At 40.2% G+C, this 20,672-nt stretch overlaps 1 protein-coding gene across 5 annotated transcripts; it reads left to right on the forward strand.

The window, feature by feature from the left end:
• The first annotated feature begins 7,149 nt into the window (after positions 1–7,149).
• On the forward strand, positions 7,150–20,181 carry trim24 (tripartite motif containing 24). Of its 5 annotated transcripts, none has more exons than XM_020601409.1 (21): positions 7,150–7,208; positions 7,562–7,913; positions 8,355–8,473; positions 8,574–8,721; positions 8,828–8,960; positions 9,249–9,365; positions 9,591–9,705; positions 9,814–9,960; positions 10,087–10,201; positions 12,603–12,739; positions 12,985–13,230; positions 13,468–13,482; positions 13,698–13,820; positions 14,380–14,527; positions 14,640–14,697; positions 15,456–15,582; positions 15,786–16,093; positions 17,345–17,456; positions 17,695–17,769; positions 18,332–18,493; positions 18,596–20,181. In XM_020601409.1, the coding sequence occupies exons 2-21, from the start codon at positions 7,643–7,645 to the stop codon at positions 19,166–19,168; spliced, it is 3,249 nt and encodes a 1,082-aa protein (XP_020457065.1). In that variant the 5' UTR covers positions 7,150–7,208; positions 7,562–7,642; the 3' UTR covers positions 19,169–20,181. The 5 variants fall into 5 exon arrangements, with proteins under 5 accessions (XP_020457065.1, XP_020457064.1, XP_020457069.1 ...); XM_020601410.1 differs by lacking the exon at positions 7,150–7,208 and adding an exon at positions 7,238–7,263; XM_020601408.1 differs by lacking the exon at positions 7,150–7,208 and having other exon boundaries at positions 7,215–7,913.
• Positions 20,182–20,672: the final 491 nt, after the last annotated feature.

Raw genomic sequence — 20,672 nt, forward strand, 5'->3', positions numbered from 1 at the left:
CCACAACAACAAAACACTGATCAACAACTTTACAGGTTTTCCACAGGAAATCTGTCAGTGAATAAGTGAAATGAGGCCATGGAAAAACACATGGAAATTTAAAATGTTTTGAAGGTTTTAAGACTCAGCATCAGCGTGTGAAGACTAGAGACTGTTAATGGAGGAGGAGGAAGAAGAAGAAGAAGAAGAGGAGGAGGATGAGGAGGAGGAGGAGGATGGAGAAGAGGAGAAGAACAATGGCGATGAGAGACAGGAGAGAAGGAGCACCTCCTCCACTCAGGCTGCCTTGTCAGCTGCCAGCGCAGCCACTCAGAGCGATGAGGAGGACCTGAATGAGAACTGGCGCAGGAAGAATGATAACGAGCAGGAAGTCGAAGAGGAGGAAGAACTGGCACCCAATCAAGACGTCACCATGAAAACCAACTGAGCCAAATGATGACACAGATAATTGGAGAGAGAGACTGGGATCTTTCCATCCAAAGCCATATGGACACACAGCATGTCAACGGGCGCCACCAGGCCCACCCAGTGACTGGAACTCGGCTGTCCAGAGGCGGCGCCACTGAGGGGATGACAGCTATTAGGCCAGGGAGCTGCCACAGTACGCAACTTGAAAAAAATCAGGGCCCTCCTCTGTGGTTGGATCACTGTGTGTGTGTGCATGTGGGTCTCTGTGAGAGTATGTCGCCTCATCCTCTTGTTTAGGATCTGCTCACTGAGTTTGAGGTTCACATTACATCAGTGTAGCTTTCCGAATCTCCCTTGGCCTTTTGTGTTTTTGTTTTTTGTTTTTTTATATATGTATTTTTTTGAGAGCAATGCATTGTTGGCATATAATTTTAGTATTATGTAGATTTTTATAAATATTTAAAACACTGAATTATATTTGGTTTTCATGATGCGCTGACACATTTTGAACTTGCACAATCATCAACCATCCACCCTTTTTTTCCATATTTTTGCCAGACGTACAGCAATTGTTAAACAATGATCTCTCAGAGGATTTTCTCACTTAAAAAAGCTTAAGAAGCTGCCATTCATTAAATAATTAGTCAGTGGTGGGACACATCTACCATCTGGAGCGATCAGACAGCCAAGCCACCCTAGCTCTGTGCTGCTGCTGTGATCTAACATTTTAGACAGATTATTAGTGTACTGCATTGGCCTTTTAAGGTCCTGCTTTTGCCGTCTCTTTCTGGTGTCCTCTGTTGATAAGTTATATTTGTTAAAACCTAAAATAAAGCAGGATAGAGATGTTATCCAGCTTACTGAAGAATAACCAAATGTATTCTATTTGTGCATATTTTAGCACCAAAAATCAATCAGGAGAAGCTGATTCAGAAATTCCTAGTGTTAAAAACCAGAAGCACTCTGTCTTAATGAGCTCAAAATAGTGTGCGGGGATTCCAAGTTAGTTGGCAGACACGATTCTCTTCAGCCGTCCCGCTTCAGTTCTGCTGTGTAAGTGGTGTTTTAAGCTTTACCATGGTTCCGCACTGTCTTCGTCATTTTGGAGGTGCTGTGAGATTAGGACTGTCAGTGATTTCACTGACATCAGATGCATCGTCTTGTGTTTGGATGTTTGGATCACCTTTGCCTTAACCTTTTAATCTCTGACCAGTCACCTTTTTTTTCTTTGCACATCCCTATGATATTGTCTTTCTTGCATGGCCCCTTCCATATATACCATCACACTAGTGCAAATGTCCATGTGATTAGTTTCTTATCTCACAGCCATATCATTTCATTACTGTTTATTTGTTTTTACCCACACGAGGGCCAGAATGTATGCTGAATGGAATGAACGCTGACCAGATGTATGTGGTTAATATGTTTAGATTTTTTTTTTTTTAGGGCCAGAGTTGTTTTTATCATGTTTGTTTTTTTTTTTAATGGCTCCCTTTCTGGATTTGGTTTACGCTGATAGTAATGAGTTCTTCGCTTCATTGATATTAGCTATGTGAATTCATGAGTACTGCTGAATACATCCCTTTCTGTGGGGGGGTGGGGGGTGGGGGTAGAAAGGTGGTTAGTTGGGAGGGAAGCAAACTGTGGGGTGAGGCTGCCTAAAAGGCCTTTCAGCTTTTGGGATCATGATACAAAATATTTTGTTGCAGGAGATTCCTCTGTCGACGTAATTCACAGTAAAACTGTTCTCCATGGTGGAGTGTTAAGTTTTCTTTTTCTACCTGTTATTTCCAGTGTAAACGGCATTAGCATACCTGTTGTTGCCTCAGAATATTAGACGTGTACCATGCCTTTATGAGCATCTCTATGCTTTGACTTCAGTGGACTTCATCACCTCAGCAGCGCCTTGCTTTTTGGGCGACTCATCCCATTTTGACTAAGTGAGATGTGATTGCCACTATAGGCTTATACAGTACTGTACATAAGAGTTCACTCTGTGAGTGCACATTTGATAAAGTTTATTTATTTATATGTAAGCATTTAATAAACAGACTATATTTAAAACCTTGGCAAGACCTCAGATGTCGGGGGAAACGTGGCTCGAGTCCACACATACACACTAGTTTGCAAAGTCTTGCCTGTGCTCTTGTCAGGGAGGGAATATTTTTAAGAAAGGATGGTTCTGCTGTTTTGGGGCTGTTTTTTGTAAAAAAGAATCCAGACATCCTTGCATGATGACATAAGGGTTTCCAGGTTTGACTGCACTTGAGTTCACTTGGGTTTACATTTGAAATGTGCATGTGTATTTATACACAGTCTTCAATAAAGTTGTGTAAAGCGTCCTGTGTGTGCTGCCCTGGTTTTCCCACTCTTTCAGCTGTGTGGTGTGTGTGTGTGTGTGTGTGTTTCATTTTCTCTCTAGTCATTGCTACGTACCTTCCATAAATAACCAGAAGTACACTTGTTAGTGCTTTCTTTAATTACAGATAGAAATAAAGCCGCTTCCAGTGGTAGAAAGTAATTGCGTATTTACTCAAGTACTGTACTTAAGTACAATTTTGAGGTTTATGTATTTGAGTATTTTCATTGTGTGCTACTTCATACTTTGACTTCACTATCTTTTAGAGGCAAATATTGTACTTTTTACTCCACTACATTTATTTTATAAACTTTAATTACTACTTACTTTTTCCACACCTACATGACATGAGGCATTTACGAGGAGAACGGGGCAAAGAAAATCGCCTTTCACTCCGGTGTGGCTTTGTACACGTTAAACTTGAGCAGATGATTTGCTAGATTCTCCTGACGCAGAGAGAGAAACGGACAGTAAATGATAAAACAGACTTGAAAGGTGACAAAATCTCGATAATATGGAATTAAATGTTACTGTGACTTTAATCTCCCATTGTTCCAAATGCAAAAATGCTTCAATAAAATGTTTTAATATACATTTTTATATGTAGATTTAATTATGTATTAGAACAAGGTAATGTACATCATGTGGTGTTTTTGAGGTGAAATTGTACATGCGTAATTGAATGTTTTGAAATGTGAAAATTTTTGTGTACCTACAAATAAGAAATTGTTCTCTCATTATTATTCATATTATGCAGACAAAATTTTAGGATTTTATCAAGGAACTACACCAATCAGCCACAACATTATGACCACTGGCAGGTGAAGTGAATAACACAGACTGTCTGTTACAGTGGTACCTGTCAGTGTGTGGGGTATATTAGGCAGCAAGTGAACGCTCAGTCCTCAAAGTTGATGTGATGGAAGCAGGAAAATGGACAAATGTAAGGATCTGAGTGACTTTGACAAGGTTCAACCTGTGATGGTGAGATGACTGAGTCAGAGCATCCCCCACACTGCAGGTCTTGGTGGGTGTTCTTGGTCTGTAGTGGTCAGTACCTACCAACAGTGTCTAAGGAAGGACAAATGGTGAACTGGAGACAGGGTCATGGATGTCCATGGCTCACTGATGATGAGGTTGCCCTACTGTAGATTAAACCTTTAACAAGGGAGTGCGCACAAGGGATTTGTCACAGGGTATAATTATTCCTGCTTCTTTAAGAGATTCAAACACTGGAGTGATGCCATCAATAGCTTCTTTTTTCAGAAAATATAACTGTTTACATGGCCTGTAATCAGATTTGGGAGTAACTACAACCAGTTCACAATCTTTGGTGAGGCCAATATCATCAATGTGTGTAGCCCACAGTGTCTTGGGGACTTCCTGCAAGACTAGGATGGCTGCAGCCTGTGAGTCAGATAAAAAGTGCTGAGCTCGCATTGTATTTTCAGCCAACTGAACGGATCTTATGGAATGCATGACTAAAGAGAAGCTTATTTTAAAACACTGCAGTGTAAAAGAAAACAAAACCGATATATCTTGAGTTATCTGCCAATCATTTTTGTGCATGCATCTTTTCACAAAGGGGCCCATATCTTTCCATTCATCATTATTACCCTCGGCCAAAGAAATGTGTGGTACGGCCCTGTCAATGTCATACAGCTCTAACTGTGAAGCTGTGAGACTGCCAGTGAGAAAGTAGAGGTAATCACTCCAGTACATAGCAGATGTGCACAGTTTTTAATTTTGAACTCTAAGCCATGTCTGTTCATAGTGCTTGTCATGATGAATGTGAGAAGTGCAATGCAAATCTCCAGGTTGCATAAAATCAGTGTGTTCATCCACAACCAGTTGTTTATCCTCAGCAACAAGTGAGGAAGTCAGTGGACCATTTAGCAATTTCCACTCATAAGCATACAGTAACTCACAAGGGCTATTTAGCACAAATGAGTGTGTGTATGAGTCACTGTCTTGGTGGACAGTAATACCATCAGAGGTTGAACAAAGTGAGATTCCAAGTTTACACATAAGATCTCTGCCTAAGAGACTGACAGGACAATATGAAGAGAACAGAAAACAATGTTTGAATGACCTTCCCTCAGGGAGGGGGCACGAGAGAGGAGCTGTTGTATGTTCTTTGATAGTTTTCCCTGAAGCTCCCACAGAGTACACAAAATTACCAGATATTTCTGGAGAGCATGTAAACTGAGAGGTTTTAATAAGGGAGGGAGTAGCTCCTGAATCAACAAGGAATGTAACTGGCTGTCCCTGAATAAGGAGTGTGAACTGAGGAAATTGTTTATATGCTTCAGATTCATATTTGACATATGTACCCTGAGGCTCAAATTTGCTCTCTAATACCTTAATGTTGTGTTGTATAAGCAAGTGCAGGTTAGTATCAGCAAGCTGGTCTTCATTGTGGTGTGCAGTGTGTGTGTTTTCACTCATCTGTAGCTGCTGTGTCTCATCTGTAGGTGCAGTGGCGGTCTCATCCGCTGTCCCTCCTCCCCCTTCGCCGCCACCAACCTAGCTTCAGTCAGATGTTGTTGGGCACTGGTGACCATTCTCCAAACCACGTCCCCTTCTCTGGAAGTCTCTCGTGTTGTTCCTGGACGGCTTGGTACATGGTCATGGCTGTGAAGTGTAGCTCCTTTTTGGCCTTATCTTCTTAGGCCCGTTTCTTCTGCTGCAGCTGATCTTGGGCATGACTGGCATGACGTCGTAGTTCACTCAGACGAGCATCTGTGTAGCCGACACAGGATGTCTTAGCTGCTGCTGCAATGTCAGGTCTCCGTCCCTTCAGGAAGCAGTATGTGTTTCCCACACACCAGGAGCATTGCCCAAATCAGCTGGTTGTTCCAGGCCACTATGAATGTTAAACAGCTCTGTAAGGCAGTGTAAATACTCCTCTGTCGATTCTCCCTCCTGTTGTCTGCAAGATGTGATTTTACTCATGTCCACTTTAGTGGGAAACCGGTCACAAAACACAACTCCCAAGGCTGTAATTGCATCTCTGTATGGGGCATTATCAACGTGATTCCATTCAGTGTTGCAGACATGCAGGTAATTTGATGGAAAACGACGAGTCACCTGCTGGAGATAGACAGGTTTCATTTTTGTTGCAAAGAGGCATTTCAGTTCTGTCAAATATGCCACCTTAGTGCGAGAGGTTAAGCTTTATTCCTATGTCCAGGGGTTACCATATCGTGGCCTTCATAGACCACCTAGAGTCTTGACATTTCAAATTCAATTTCAGCTCATGGCTATGTGTTGTAGAAATTCTTCTCTCATGTTTGAAAATTGCTAAGTCTCAGAAGAACTTTTAAAAAAGAAACACATTGTGATGAACCATCCCTATTTAATTACATGCCAACATGAAGAAGACAGTGTTTGTCCATGTGTTCTGACCAGTTTCTCTCAAAATCCTTGCTTTTATACGGAAATAGAACAAAGAATCCAAACTCAGAAAGACATGAAAGAGAAGACACATACATAGATGTCATTCAATTATGCATACATGTGACAGTTACAGCTCTTTGTCAGCAATAAAATTCAGGATTGGCAACCCCTAGCCATAAAGACCAGACCCTCAAAGCAAAGCAGACCTTTCATGTGAGTATCAGATACATTAAGTCTTACTTATTTGAATACAGTAATCTTGAAACAAGCATTGATTCAGTGATATCTAACCCAATATGCTTCAATTCTCCCATTTAAAAAATTGAAGATAATTGCAAATAATATGAAATATGTTGTTCTGGACATAAATTTTGATTTGATTTGATTTGATTTGATTTATTCTTTCAAGCATGTAAAGACAGTTGATATGTCAACACACATAATTTTACACATATCCAACAAATGCTAATCCAATATCAATGTGCTTATACCTAGTACATGCTTGAATGGAGTAGGAAGAAGTCAGACTTATCCAGTCCTACCCCATGACATCATCTTACATCATTGGTTTGCAAGCAGTATCTCTACATAGATACATAAGTTAAACCTTTATTACCTGCTAGTAATTCATATTCCTATTTAAGTAACTCGCACACTTGATTTTCTTGTTTTTGATTGATGATGCATTCAAATTGGAATCGATAATTTACGATTACTTTGCTCATGAATGTGATAATGTTCACAAGAGATCAGCCAAGGAATGAAATAGTACGTAATAAATGTTTACAGTATAATGTAGTCTTCTACCTTTCTATTAACTTGCATAGTCTCAGAATCCTCTGAGCTCTAGTCTTTTTAGTGTGACACCACAAGATGTTCACTGCATAACATAACATTTTAATGGGCGGATAAGTTAAACACAGGCTACAAAAGAGAGCTATACGATTTTTAGTCGCAATTTGTAATAAGTAGTTTGTCCTTAACTTGTCGCTGTAGCTTTAAAATCCCGCACTGCCGTCTGGGTAATATTTATGTGTTTTGGGTAAGGAATACACTAATGGTCGCGTTTCCTGTGGACCTCTAAGCTTCAAAATACTGTGATTGTAGCATAGTTTTCATTAATGCGTGACTGTGCGGTGTTATGTTTTGCATGTTTTAATGAGAAGCCCCACGAACTGGGGAATTTATTATTTATTGTCTTTAGCATGTGTGCAATTAAAATCGGCTACGTTGCTAATTTAGCTTCCAAAACGGAATAATGAGCTAATGTTACTCTTCTAATACAGCTGTTATCGTGCAGTGCAATAAGCTCTCTCGTTGGATGACACTGCAATTTCTTTAATGTTGTAATGCATGTTATTAGTATTTATATTCATTATCTGGCTTGTACGTCAGGAAATGTTTAGGTTGTCCTTTGTTTCCAATCGCAACGCTATATTGATCGGTTGGCTGTAAAAAGAAGGGGAATCGGGAAAAATGGATGAAAATGCCGAAAATGTGGAAAACGACGACATTGTCATTATTGTGGAGAACGAGGCGGAAAGTTTGCCAGCAGAGGAGGAGCGGCTGAAACAAGGCACTTTCGGGCTCATGGACACATGTCCCATCTGCAAGTTGAGTTTCCACAACAGAGAGCCCAAACTCTTGCCTTGTCTCCACTCTCTCTGCAAGAGGTGTCTGCCTGCCCCGTACAGGAGTGCCGAGCCCAGGGGTGACCCGCAAAGTCGGGTGGACAACAGTAAACCATGTGAGAACACTGATTTCATGTATGATGTGACTGACACACAGTGTGATAACAGAGTACGTTATACCATCTGCTAGAACTGAAGTGGCTTTTATCTGTCTTGTTGGACCCCTGAGTGATGTGGACAACATAAAATAGACTTCTTCATAAAATATGTTTATATTGACATAATGTAAGAATAGCTTGGTGATGCCTTTTGTTTCTGTCAGACTATATTCACACAAGAAAATATTGTAATGTTAATGAAATATCCAGATAGGAAACCAGACTTTCACAAAACAATATTGAACTGTAATGCAACCTTTAACATCAGCTAAAAAAGAAATGAAAAGCTAATGTGAACATTTTAGTGGCACCACTAAGTCAGTACTAAAGCTGCATATTGTCAATCTCTGTGTATTTATTAGTTGACTCTTAAGTAGTGGATGTGGTCTTTTGCCCCAGTGGGTGCAATTCGATGTCCAGTATGCAGACAGGAATGCTGGGAGCTGGATGTACTGGATAACTTCTTTGTCAAGGAGTCTGCTGAGGTGCCAAGCAGCACTGTGGAAAAAACCAGCCAGGTTGGTCATCACTTGCATCACCGTTTTCCCAAGACTACAGTGATGATTTTTCTTTTACTCAGTCTTCTTTAATTTAGTTCTTTATGCTCCTCTTTAATAGGTGTGCATGAGCTGTGATGACAACACAGAAGCAACAGGTTACTGCGTAGAGTGTGTGGAGTTTCTGTGTGTGACGTGTATTGAAGCGCACCAAAGGGTCAAGTTCACCAGGGATCACACCATACGCCAGAAGGAGGAGATGTCTCCAGGTAGTTCAAAGACTGCAGAAATATTTATTTCAATATTTAACAAACAGTCCTAAGGAGACATATGCTGACTTTGCATTTCTCTCTCTGCTCCTTGTCTGTATCTCAGAAGCAGTAGTTATTTCCACCCAGAGGCCTGTGTTTTGTAACATCCATAAACAGGAGCCACTGAAGCTGTTTTGTGAGACGTGTGATCGACTCACCTGTCGAGACTGTCAGCTGCTTAAACACAAGGATCACAAGTATGCAGGATTACCAGTCCTTTACAACTGGCAATTGTGATGCAGCTTGTTACTGATTTGAGGCAAATTATTTTTGTGATGTTTGATGAGAAGAGCTGTAATGTTTTATGAGTTCTTGTGTATTAACATCAGTTTTATTCTAGTACCAGAAATGCATAAAAGTATTTGTCATTTTTTAAAAGCACCATTTACAAAGAGTAGCCAATAATTAATTCAGATAGTCGACTAAAGTGACGTGACAGAACATATCCATTTGTTGTGATAAGCTTTTGGATGTTTTCTGTGTAGCTACCAATTTTTGGAGGATGCGTACAGGAACCATAGGCAGTATCTGGAGAACATGACGCAGCAGTTGCAAGAGAAAAGAAAGGCCATCGAGGAGGTATCCAGCTGTATCAACACTGGGTAAAGTCATCCTCCACTGCTGGAAGCTGATCAGAGTTTCTCTGTTATTTGCATTTCAGATATAATTGTATCTGTTTGCAATGTAATATGGACAGTTACTGTACAGATTTTCTGGACTTTGTTTACCAACGTATTGTTAAATTCAGAATCATCTGCATATTGAAAGTGATTAATGAGAGTCATCATGTAAAATTCATTTTAGTTTTTTGACATTGATTCTCACAGACTCCAGCAAGTTGAAGAGAACAGGAAGGCTGTAACTAATGAAATAAAGAAGTCCATCTGTAACTTGATTATGGAGATCAACAGGAAAGGAAAGATTCTGGTTAACCATCTTGAGGTACAATATGTTAAATTTGCTGCACACAGATTTGAATGGCATTTCCAAAGCAGTAAGTGACATTTAGAAATTTGCTTTCTGACATTTCATTAACATATTTACTTTCAGGCTCTGACTAAGGACCATGAATTGAATTTGAAAAAGCAGCAGGAGGACATCAGCTCTCTGAGCAGGCACCTAGACCATGTTATCAGCTTTACCAAATGGGCCACAGCCAGCCATAGTGGAACAGCTCTCCTATACTGCAAGAGACTGGTGAGTGACGAGCAATTGTTTGTTGCTATAGGAAACTCTTTTCTATAATACATATTTGAAAGAATTCTATAATACCTTTATAACTTCAGTGATATTCTGTACTTTCTCTGTCTTGTTGTCTGTCAGATCCTTTTTCAGATCCATTACCTGATGAGAGCAAACTGTAATCCTTCCATTGTCCCTCAGAGTTCTGTTCGCTTCCAGAGTCGCTCTGGATTCTGGGCAACAAATGTAGAACTTGGTAAGTTTGGCATCACCTAAAACATAGACTGCGAGTCCAGCAGCAATAAATAACAAATGTTCCCTTCTCTAGGAGCTTAGTGTGTCCACATCACCTACAGGAATAACTGCAAACCAAATGTGTCATTCATTATATTTTGTGGGTTGTGAATGTATCATTGCGAGTGATGTTCACTGTGAATAGAACTTAGATGCAATGTCCGTTATGCTCTTCAGTGATAAAACAGCTACATCAGCAGCTGAAGTTCAAGAGAAGGGAACAATGAAATCCACATAGTTGTGTTGGCTAGCACTGGAATGTTTGGTGACATCATCCTATGACACTTTTCTTTATCTTTGTCAGTGCAACAGTCAGTTTTTGCATGTCTGTCGTCCAGTGTATTAATCTAATCTGTCCTAAACACTAACAGTTTGTCTTAATATTATGTTATCACCTAACATAGTCTTCTCCCCATTATCTTCTTTTACAGCATGTTTGTACTTTTTTCTTTGGTGGAGAATTTTTGTGGTGCTGTAGGAATTTTATAAGGGGCTGAAAACACCTCTGCATCCTTCCTGCCTCTGCTTTTTAAAGCATAATATCACTGAGGTTTTAAGTTGTGCTTGGCTTGCAAATCATTTCATTTAGCTTAGTTTCTCTCAAACTAATATGTAAAGCCTTTGAAACCATGGACAACAACACTTGTCTGTACATATACTTACTTTACCTGCTGTTGTTGGAGATGTTGCACACCCAAATCTCAGACAAAGCTGTCACCAGTTGAGTTGCACTGCGGTTAATGTCCTGTTTCTGCTGCATTGACTTTGATCCAGTTTTTAACTGCCCATCGTGACTCTGATGGTAATGCAGTGCTAAGTCAGAGGAGTACTCCTTTAAGCTGAGCTGGTGTGACGGCGGAAATCGGTAGTGACCCAAGTCCTCATTTATCAAACTGTGTATAGGATTCATACTAAAAGTTTACATATACACAAATCACAAGAATGGTGTACACAAAAAAGTAAAAAAACAAGTATAACACTGCACATGCACGTCCTACACTTTTTTTCCTTTATAAATCACAATCATCTTGAGAATGTGTACAGTTTGGTCAGCTACATATTCCGCCCAGAATACTCCCCCAGTTAACCATAATACAAAACATTCATGACTATTGAAGTACACAGCATTCCTTTGGAGACCAGAGGCAGCACTACAGACAAAACCGTTTGAGTGACTGTCACTGCAGAAGCTGTTAATACAACAAACAAGAAAATTCCTAAATTAAGCAAAGTGCTCAGACATGCAGGTGAATGTCTTAAACACTTTGCTGCAGAACAGAATATGGAGAGACAGGGACATGGAAGCTCTCCGCTTGGTATTTGTTAAGCGTGTATGACTATAGACAAGTACATAGTTATCACACTGTCAAGTTAAACCCAGCATTTAACTTAAAAAATTATACATTATTCTTATCTTCACAGCCGATGACGAGTGCATATAGGCTAGAGGTGTATGTGAGATGACCGCAAAAGAAAGAGTGCGTGCACCCCTGCAGTTTTCCTAGTGCGCTGTGGGTGGCTGACGGCACATGCATGTCTTCAATGAAGATATTTATACAAATCAAAAATATTTAAAAAATGAATTAAAATTGTATTTAGCAACAAATTCACAATAATCAAAGACCTTGTTATAAAACTGCCAGTGCTTTTCTTTTCTCCAGTTCTATAAAGAAATGTGAAGCAGTGTGATGATTATTTCATGGTTGAACCAATTGTGGCTGAGATGAAGAGAAATCAGGATATTCTGAGTTATTATCAGGGAAAGGTGAGCCAGACTTTCCCGAACCCACTACCTGACACATCTTGGCATTATCCTTGGCAAAGCTGTGCTGTGACATGCTCCAGCTCAAAATCGACCGGTAGCTTGAGTATGAGTGTCACATGGCCCAACCCTCTCTTGAGATTTTGATGGTTTAGAAAAGTTGTCAGTGCCACTTGATTAATTAATGATAGCTTAATAATGAATCACAGATGTAAATGGTTGAGATTTGGATCAGCCTATATCTTTTAAAACAGAGCTGCTTATAGAATAATTAGTCCTACAAACACAATATAACGCAGCTGCGTGGTTTATCACATTGATCACATTGTGTACATGTGATTATTGATTTAATATGAAGAGAAATGAAACCCTAAAAGGATCAGTATAAAATCTGGCTTCAGTTCACTGCATCACCATCTGTGTTGCCAATTTTCCTCACTTCCAAAATGGACATGCACATGGGTCAGAGTTTCAGTGGAGGACCACACATTTTCCTGTCAAGTTTGCTTGTATTGGGGTGTACGCCTTCTTTTGTGCATATGCAGCCTTTATAAATATGGCCCCTGGGTGAGCCACCGTCGTGTTTGCTTCTTTTGTCCAGGTTCTTTGGTAGTAGAAAGAGGCCCCTCACGGCCACCCATCCCCAACCCCAACCCCAATCCCAATGCAGCTTCCACTGGAGGTCTGCCAGTGTCAGCCCAGCAGGGACAGAGCACACTGGCTCAGCTGCAGATGCAGGTGGGATTTTCAACACAGTCGATAGTTTTGATACTCGACAAGTTCATTTATTTTGCATTAAAATTAGAAGTTGTTTTGGTTCGGTGTGTTCATGTGCCTTTTGCTTACTGCTCTAATACTATTAAACATTCTCAGTGCTGTATGTTGATCTTTATATTAATCGATAGATTTTACAATATGAAAATATCAACAAAGTAAGCCTCTTCTAGCACTGATTAAACTGTCCAACTACCCTCCTGTCCAAGGTTGACAAGCTTTTCCAACAGCCCCACAGACAGGCCCCTCCCTACCACTGTTCCTGGTACCAAAATGTTAAGCTCCCAGGACCCCCTGGCCCTCCACCTCCAACCAGGCCCATCCATGGAGGTTCCTCCCCTTCCCAGGGTCCCCCCAGTTTGTCACAGCCAGGCCGTAGGTATGGGAGCTCCCATCCAAACCCCAGAAGCCCCACATCATCCATGCTTCACAGCACAGGATTCCCAGCTACTCAGGTAAGTGATTACAGGGCGAGAGGTTAGACTGTGTGTGTGTGTGTGTGTGTGTGTGTGTGGACTGTATTGTATGTTTTGTATGCAGAACACAAGATGCTGGCCACATGGGACATTTTTGCAGGTGATGGTTGCACTAGTATTTTCAGCCTGCCTCATTTTTAATCACAAACTCACATTGACATTTAGTTTGAACAATTTTGATATACCTTTTTCTTTTCCTTATCTTTTGCCTCAAAGAGTGGGCTGAATCAGGTTGGTTTATTTGCTAGATTATACTATATCCTTTCAGCTTTTTGATAAAACTCTTGTACAAGTGCTTTCATCAAAAAAATGGTTAAATGCAGATGCATCATTGTTCCTGCTGCTTTTTCACTTTTTTAATAAACAGAACAATGGGAGAAATGTACTTGAAGTTGCTGCCTAACTTCCTTTTTTCAAACTTAAACTCTTCTTGCAACTTTTTCTAGTCCCTGAGAGATCTGATCCAAAGCTCCAGCTTCGTTCCTAAACCCATGGATGTGTTGCAGGGTACTTCCCGCTTCCCACAACCTCTGTCTGCTGGAGCAGCTGCACAGACATCACTACACCAGGTTGGTATGAGAGGAGAATTTAAGGAGCCAGTTCAGATTTTAATTTTTTTTTGCTGTCAGATCTGATCTGGCTAAAGATCTTTTCAGTTTGATATGACCAGAAGCTTCTTCATAAATGCCCAGTAAATTTGATACTTTCTTGTTTTTCCACTAACCCCATCACTGTTGTTGCTCTCCTCCATGCTTGCTTTTACTTGTCTGTGAGGGGCTGACACCGAATGATAACAGCTGATGTGTGCAGAAGTGTGAGACTTAAAACCAAATGAATTCCAATCTGAACCTTCCCTATGGTGGTCACGTAGTCAGAGATCGGAATCAGTTCTATTATCAGATATACAGGTGGTCCAGACCTGATTTGAAAACATTGATGTAAAGATCAGATCTGGGTTACTTGGAGGGGAAAACTGATTTGTGCTTCTTCAGAAGCTAATGTAAACCTAGCCTGAGAAACTTTGAACTGTCATAAGTGTGACTGCAGAGAGATAAAGTGCTATTTAGGCTTGTTTTGTGTGACTGTGATAATGTATTTATCGCAACCCATTTTGTTTTTGCTCTGCAGCGGGGTTTACAAGAGTCGTCCTTCTTGAAGAGGAGTGAAGCCTCTGGATCGGTCCCCGCTATTACCATCTCTGTCCCCAAACCCAGCTACCCTCCAGGTCTAGCCTCTGCAGCTGCAGACAAAACAAGCAGCCTCAGTCACCAAACAGGTCAGTATCCACACTCTGATTGAGCTGCATCCCTGAAGATCTGTGCTGAATATTGAAAATAAATCTTGAATTGAGCTTTCATCATGATTCTTCCTCGTTCTCTTTTCCCAAGTTCAAGGAAGGCGGAATTCTCCGATGACCAAACCATCTTCTTCAGACAGAAGCACAGGGTAAGAAAAGATCAATTCTTTCCTCTTTACAGTTTCCCCCCCCATGTTTATTTTAGATTTATTTATTTATTTTCGTTTTCGCCTTGTGTTCCCAGTAGCTGCCTGTTTCACTGCTCAGATCAAATTACAGATTGTTAGGAGTCGGTGTAATCTGAGACCAGATTTATAAACTGGGCTGTCAAAAGTTAAACTGCTGTGAAAATGTTACCTTATGTATAAATCTTTACAAGCTTACATTTTTTATTGTGATTTTTTTTTTCTCATTATGAAACAATTTTTCCAACTTGTGAAACCATTAACGGTTTTTAGGTAGAATTTTATTTTGTCGCCCTGTTGCCAGGGCTGATATTGCTTTGAGTCTGTTCTTGTTGATTAGATGGACTCAAGGAAAATGCTACTTGCTGATTCATACTTCTGGTTCACAATATTGAAATTGCTCTAAATCATGTCATGTTCTGGCAGCAGTTGTCTTCATCAGGCTATGTAGACTGACAGTGTAGCAATAAAACTGTTTGGAATCAGTTTTCGCTCTTGCATTCACTTGTGCTAGTTTACAATGCCATTGGTTGTAGTTAATAATCTAACAGACTATGACCTTGTGACACTTATTTCCTTGTTTCTACTAAGACGAGTTTTTCCTCACAAGTGACATTTAAGTGATCCAGCACACAAACACTCTTTGATCTTCAAAACCTTAAGTCAAACCAGTGAGTCTAGTCTTCCCTTCTCCTCTCTCTCTGGCAATGTGTACGTTGAAGGACAACTTCCTGGAAGCAGAGTTCTCAGCCGCCAGCTGCCTCCTCAGCCAAACGACGAAGAAGGTCCTCCCCAGGGCCCATTATCATCATCAAGGATGAACCAGAGGATGAGGATGATGTTCATTTTGTAAGAGAATTACTTGGGTTCCATAAATCCAGAATGTTGAAATGTATCTATGGCACAGTTATAGTTAGTAGTTACTAAATTATGTGACTGTTCTGTCTCCTGAATCACCAGTCATGTGTTTAGTGCCACTGTTCCATTGCTTGGGTTTTGCATTTGAGTCATTTTATCTGCCTGCGTATATCCTGCATTTTTTTTGCCAACAGGTGCAGTCAAGTGTCGGATCCAGCCTGCCAGACAGTAGCACTGGGACTCAGGCCAAGCCCCGACAGCAGCAGAAGGTGTCTGTCACAGTCACAGTCCCAGTCCCTGCATCAGAGTCCAAAGCTGGGAAAGAGCAGCGTCCTCAGCCTGCAGCACAACCGGAGTGTGAAACGAGGGCGGAGCCGGAGGAAGATCCTAATGAGGACTGGTGCGCGGTCTGTCAGAATGGAGGAGAGCTGCTCTGTTGCGACAAATGTCCCAAAGTTTTTCATCTGTCCTGCCACATCCCTACACTCAACGAGTCCCCTGGGTGAGAGACAGACAGTCTCTTAGTGACACAGGGGATCTGCAGTGTTTACAGCAATGCCTGTACAGTTGTGCGATTACAAAATTATGTTGGTACCACCCATGAATAAATGGGAAGAAATGAATAAATAACTGCTCCCAAAGGAGGGTGTGTCAGTCCTAAGTGCAGCATGTCTGACTTATAGTCATGTTTGCTGCACATTTTATATTTGTATAAAATCTTAAACTGTATTGTCATAATTATCACGATTTTTACCATATTAACAGACTTTATATTTTCTGTAATGTGGAGACTAAATCATATCAAATGTTTTTGTATTGTTAATAATTGTAGAGGTTATTGTGGTTCTAGCAAGTTGACAACACACTTTTAAATGTGCCATCGAATGGGAGAGCATTCATATGGAAGCTCAATCGATGTACAAGTTAAATGATGCTTAACCATTATTTGGCCCCAAAGAGGTTGCCAGGCTTCGTAGCCTACATCCCTGAATCCTATCCTCACCTAAGCACAGAGCAGATATGTGGCGTGAAACAGTATCTGCATAGTAATTGATCAGGTGGAACAGTGGCTGGCCCAACTGGCTTGGTAGGCAGTCCCACCTGAGAGCCAGGCCTGCTCAGCTGTCCACCACTGATGCAGTTCTACCAAGAATATCAATCAGAAATAAAATACACCACTAACAGCCCCACTGAGTCAATAACTGTATTATCAGCAACACCAATACAAAGTCTGTGTGTGTAAGAACTTCCACACACACAATTCCTCCTGAACTTTTTTAATAAACCTCGCAGAAGTATTGGTATTCATTTCTTTACAAAAAATACTTTACATGCACTAGTTGTAACAATTTGTTATGTTTCGTTATTTTGACTGCAAGAACATCAGGAATGCATGGTACGAAAAATAAGGAACATATTTAACCAAAACATACATATTTTGTATTTGTTGCATTTATTTGTATTCAAACTTAAATATTACTCCATTAGATTATGCAATATGTCAGACATGTTGGACATTGTACAGTAGTTTTTGTTTTTCTCTCATTCATAGTTTAGTATAGTTTTTTCTGCTTCTTATTGCACTTAAGCAGAAGAGGATCATGTATACGTTTATACCAGTGATGAGACTGCTGATAAGCTGCCCTCAAGGTTAAGACCAAGCGTGGCTGTGAGTAGGGACAAACAGTACAGTTGTGATCTTGTTCTGCGTGTTCAACAGTTTTTTTGTGTCCTTATTACTCTCCCTCCTCAGTGGCGAGTGGTTTTGTTCATTCTGCCGAGACCCTGTCTCTCCTGAGATGGAGTACGATTGTGACAGCAAGAATGACCCTGTCTCCGAAAAGTTCCCACCTGCAGATAGAAGGGTATGCCCGCTCATCTATTAACAGTTTTTATGTGTCCCTGTCTGATATTCTTCACTTACCAAGTCTAGTCAGTCTTTTTATAAGTATAATTCTTTTGTTCAAGACAAAAACATTTTTGTTTGATTCCCACAACCATCCCCCATCAAACAAATCCCATGTCATTGAGAAAAACTTTACGACAGGCATTTTCTATACATAATATGATCAATAAAAAATGTTTTTCCTCATGTATTTACAGAGGTGTGAGAGGCTGCTACTGCGACTATTCTGTAATGACTTCAGTACCGACTTTCAACAGACTGCTTCTCCATCAGTAAGATACAGTATTTTGTCAGTAGCGTTTTATCTTAATAAAATAATGTAAGAAAATGATTAAAGAAATATAACCTAACAAATTGAAACACTGGAGCCTATAGTGTTAAAATCTCCTGTAGATGTATTATTTTGCTGACATTTGTACTTGATCTATTGTACTTGTTTTTGATAAAGTGGAACGTTTTTGCAACTCATTTTTATGGCGGTGAAGACATTTCAGATTATATTGTTTACAGTAGAGGTGACAAAGAATTGCTGACTGTTGATTGGAAGTCAGCTGCTTCACTTCACTTCTCACTGAAGGATCTAGGGTGAAAGCATCCAATAAGAAAAAACAGCTACATTCAAAAGAAAAGTGAGAAAAATAAACATGAACAGTTTAAAAAATATATTGTCTCAAATATTTCACCCACTTTGGAAAAATACACTACAGTTATTTTATATAACATCATACTGTGGTGTAGCCATGCTTTTATTACAAAATTATGTGTTTGAAAGTGGGTATTAATTTTTAAGAGCTGCTGCTGTACTGCTGAACGTGCACTGTTTTTCTAATATAGGAGACAAAAAGGTACAAAGAACTGATCAAGACTCCAATGGATCTATCAATAGTGAAGAAGAAACTGGAGTCCAGGTCAAAGGATGGAGAAGGTTATGTTAGTCCTGAGGGGTTCGTCTCAGATGTCAGGCTCATATTTTTCAACTGTGCGAAGTACTACAAGGTAGACATCCAATGTTTATATGTTACCACTTCTGCAAAAATGTATTGCACGTTTTTCTGCTTGTCAGCAAATATGACTAACTGCAATGTTTGATTTTACCAGGCAACCTCAGAGATTGGGAGTTCAGGCTTGTACCTGGAGGACTACTTTGAGGAACAACTGAAGCTGGTCTTCCCAGATAGGGTCTTCCCCGGAGGGAGAGAAGAACAGATGATCCCTCCCCTAGAGGACGAGATAGATGAAGAAGAGGACGAGATGATGGAGGAAGGTATGGCTCCCACTGAGGACAAACAACCACTAAGTCCTGCAGGAAAAGCAAACCCCCCTGTAGAGGAGGATTTGGCTCCTCTGGAAGAAGCAACAGCCCCAACGGAGGAAGAAAATTCAGAAAAAGAGGAGAGGGGGATTGATATGAGCAAAAGGGAGATGGACCAAGTCATAGCAGCCGGAGAGGTAGACAAACTTCCTACCGAAGAGGTAAAGCAAAGTGAGAAAGCTCCTGTGAATGGGATGAAAAGCTCCCCTGCTGCTGACAGTGAAACAAAAGACAGAGTAGCACCCATCTCCCAAAGAGAGGAGAACCCTCAACTTCCTACAGACAAGACTGCAAATCCAGCTGAAGCCCAGGGGGAGGGGTTGGCGCCTGCAGACACAGCCAGACAGGAAGAGGGATAGGTGGATCGCAACAGAGAGAAACTGTAGAAAAAATGGATGATGTTAGTCTTCCACAGAATTGGCCTCGCTGGGGGGACCTACATTTGCTGCAGTCTGACAGTTTGGTACTGTTATATTTACAATAGGAAAAATGGAACTGCTATAATAGACTTATTGAATTGGGGTTTTGATGTTGATGCACATAGAAGGGAGCAGAAGGGAGTTTTTGTGTGTTTTTGCTACACAGAGATTATAGTATTACTGTAACATAAAAGGTCCTGTTCGGCGATGAGAAGCACACAAAATATGTTCTTTGTTCATGTGCAAGTTATCAGCTACCTTGCATATCACATGTACATAGCTATGTCATGAAGGCTGCAGTCAAAAGGACAAAAGGAATTTGGATTAGTAATGCATGCAAGATGTCATAATATAAATAATAATGCCTCCAGTTCTCTGTTGATAGACAGCTCGCTTGTGTTTGACGCAAACTGTTTTACTGCAGTTTTATGTTATAGGAATGGTAGTTTAATGCCATGTAGCTATTGGATATGTACACTAAGTACTGTAGTTTCTGTACAGAGGACAGCGTCACATTCATCAGTGCTACAGTGTCTCCCTTGAAAAACCTGGCATTTTGAAAACGGAACTGTTTTGTTGAGAACAAAAATGACTCACCATTGTGGACTAATTTTCTGTGTTGCTGGTTTGAGGCGTCTTTGCCTCCATATGCCAGCAGTCTCTTATCATACAGAAGCCTAGTTGTTTTTAAAGAAGAGAACATTTCTTCCTGTATTGTGTTCATAGCAATGTTATCAGAGATAATTCATTGACATGATTATTACTTTAGCACCATCAGCCTCTGGCAAAAGTATATTTTCCAAATTGTCCTGGCTCTTCTGTCAAAAACGGACAAACACTAATATTCCACACTGATTTTTATTTTCCCCCATTAGTCACTTTATTACTAAATGGGGGATAAACAGGACCTGTGAATGAAGTCTGCAACCCATGTATTTGGAATAAACGGCTACTTGTGCTACGTTTTTGTTTACTTTTGTTTTGTTAATATCAGTATTGTTGCTATATATCATTATTTCTGAATCGTCACACTGATGATTCGCACGTTGACATTTGGCACGTGTTTTAAAATGTTTAAAGCAAAGCAGGAAATAACATCTGACAAAAACTTAGAAAAATCAACTGGACTTTTCTAAGTTTTTTCATCTTACTACGACCTGGATGACAGAATCTGCACGAACATTATTTGATAGTTATGTAGCTTTTCCGTCTGAAATCGCCAAATAACTTTACACCTATAAAGATGTTCTGAAAAATATTGCTATTTTTTACCCAAAAACATTTTTAGGGGTTGCTGGAAAAAAATAAAGACCAAAAGAAGTATATTGTTTTTGACTGTATGGAAGATTTTCAGACTGGTTAAGCATTTTTAAACCCTACGTAGACAGCACCTAGGATACTTTAGTGTTGGCGCATCGGTGCAGTAAATAAATCCTATTATCTG

The sequence above is a fragment of the Monopterus albus genome, unplaced genomic scaffold, assembly GCF_001952655.1.
Source record: "Monopterus albus unplaced genomic scaffold, M_albus_1.0 scaffold51.1, whole genome shotgun sequence".
Lineage (NCBI taxonomy): Eukaryota > Metazoa > Chordata > Actinopteri > Synbranchiformes > Synbranchidae > Monopterus > Monopterus albus.

Coding starts and splice junctions, on each gene's coding strand:
- trim24 (XM_020601409.1), top strand. CDS start 7,643: ATGGATGAAAATGCCGAAAATGTGGAAAACGACGACATTGTCATTATT. Junction 12,740..12,984: donor TGGCTCAGCTGCAGATGCAG/GTGGGATTTTCA, acceptor CTCCTGTCCAAG/GTTGACAAGCTTTTCCAACA. Junction 17,770..18,331: donor AACAGACTGCTTCTCCATCA/GTAAGATACAGT, acceptor TTTCTAATATAG/GAGACAAAAAGGTACAAAGA.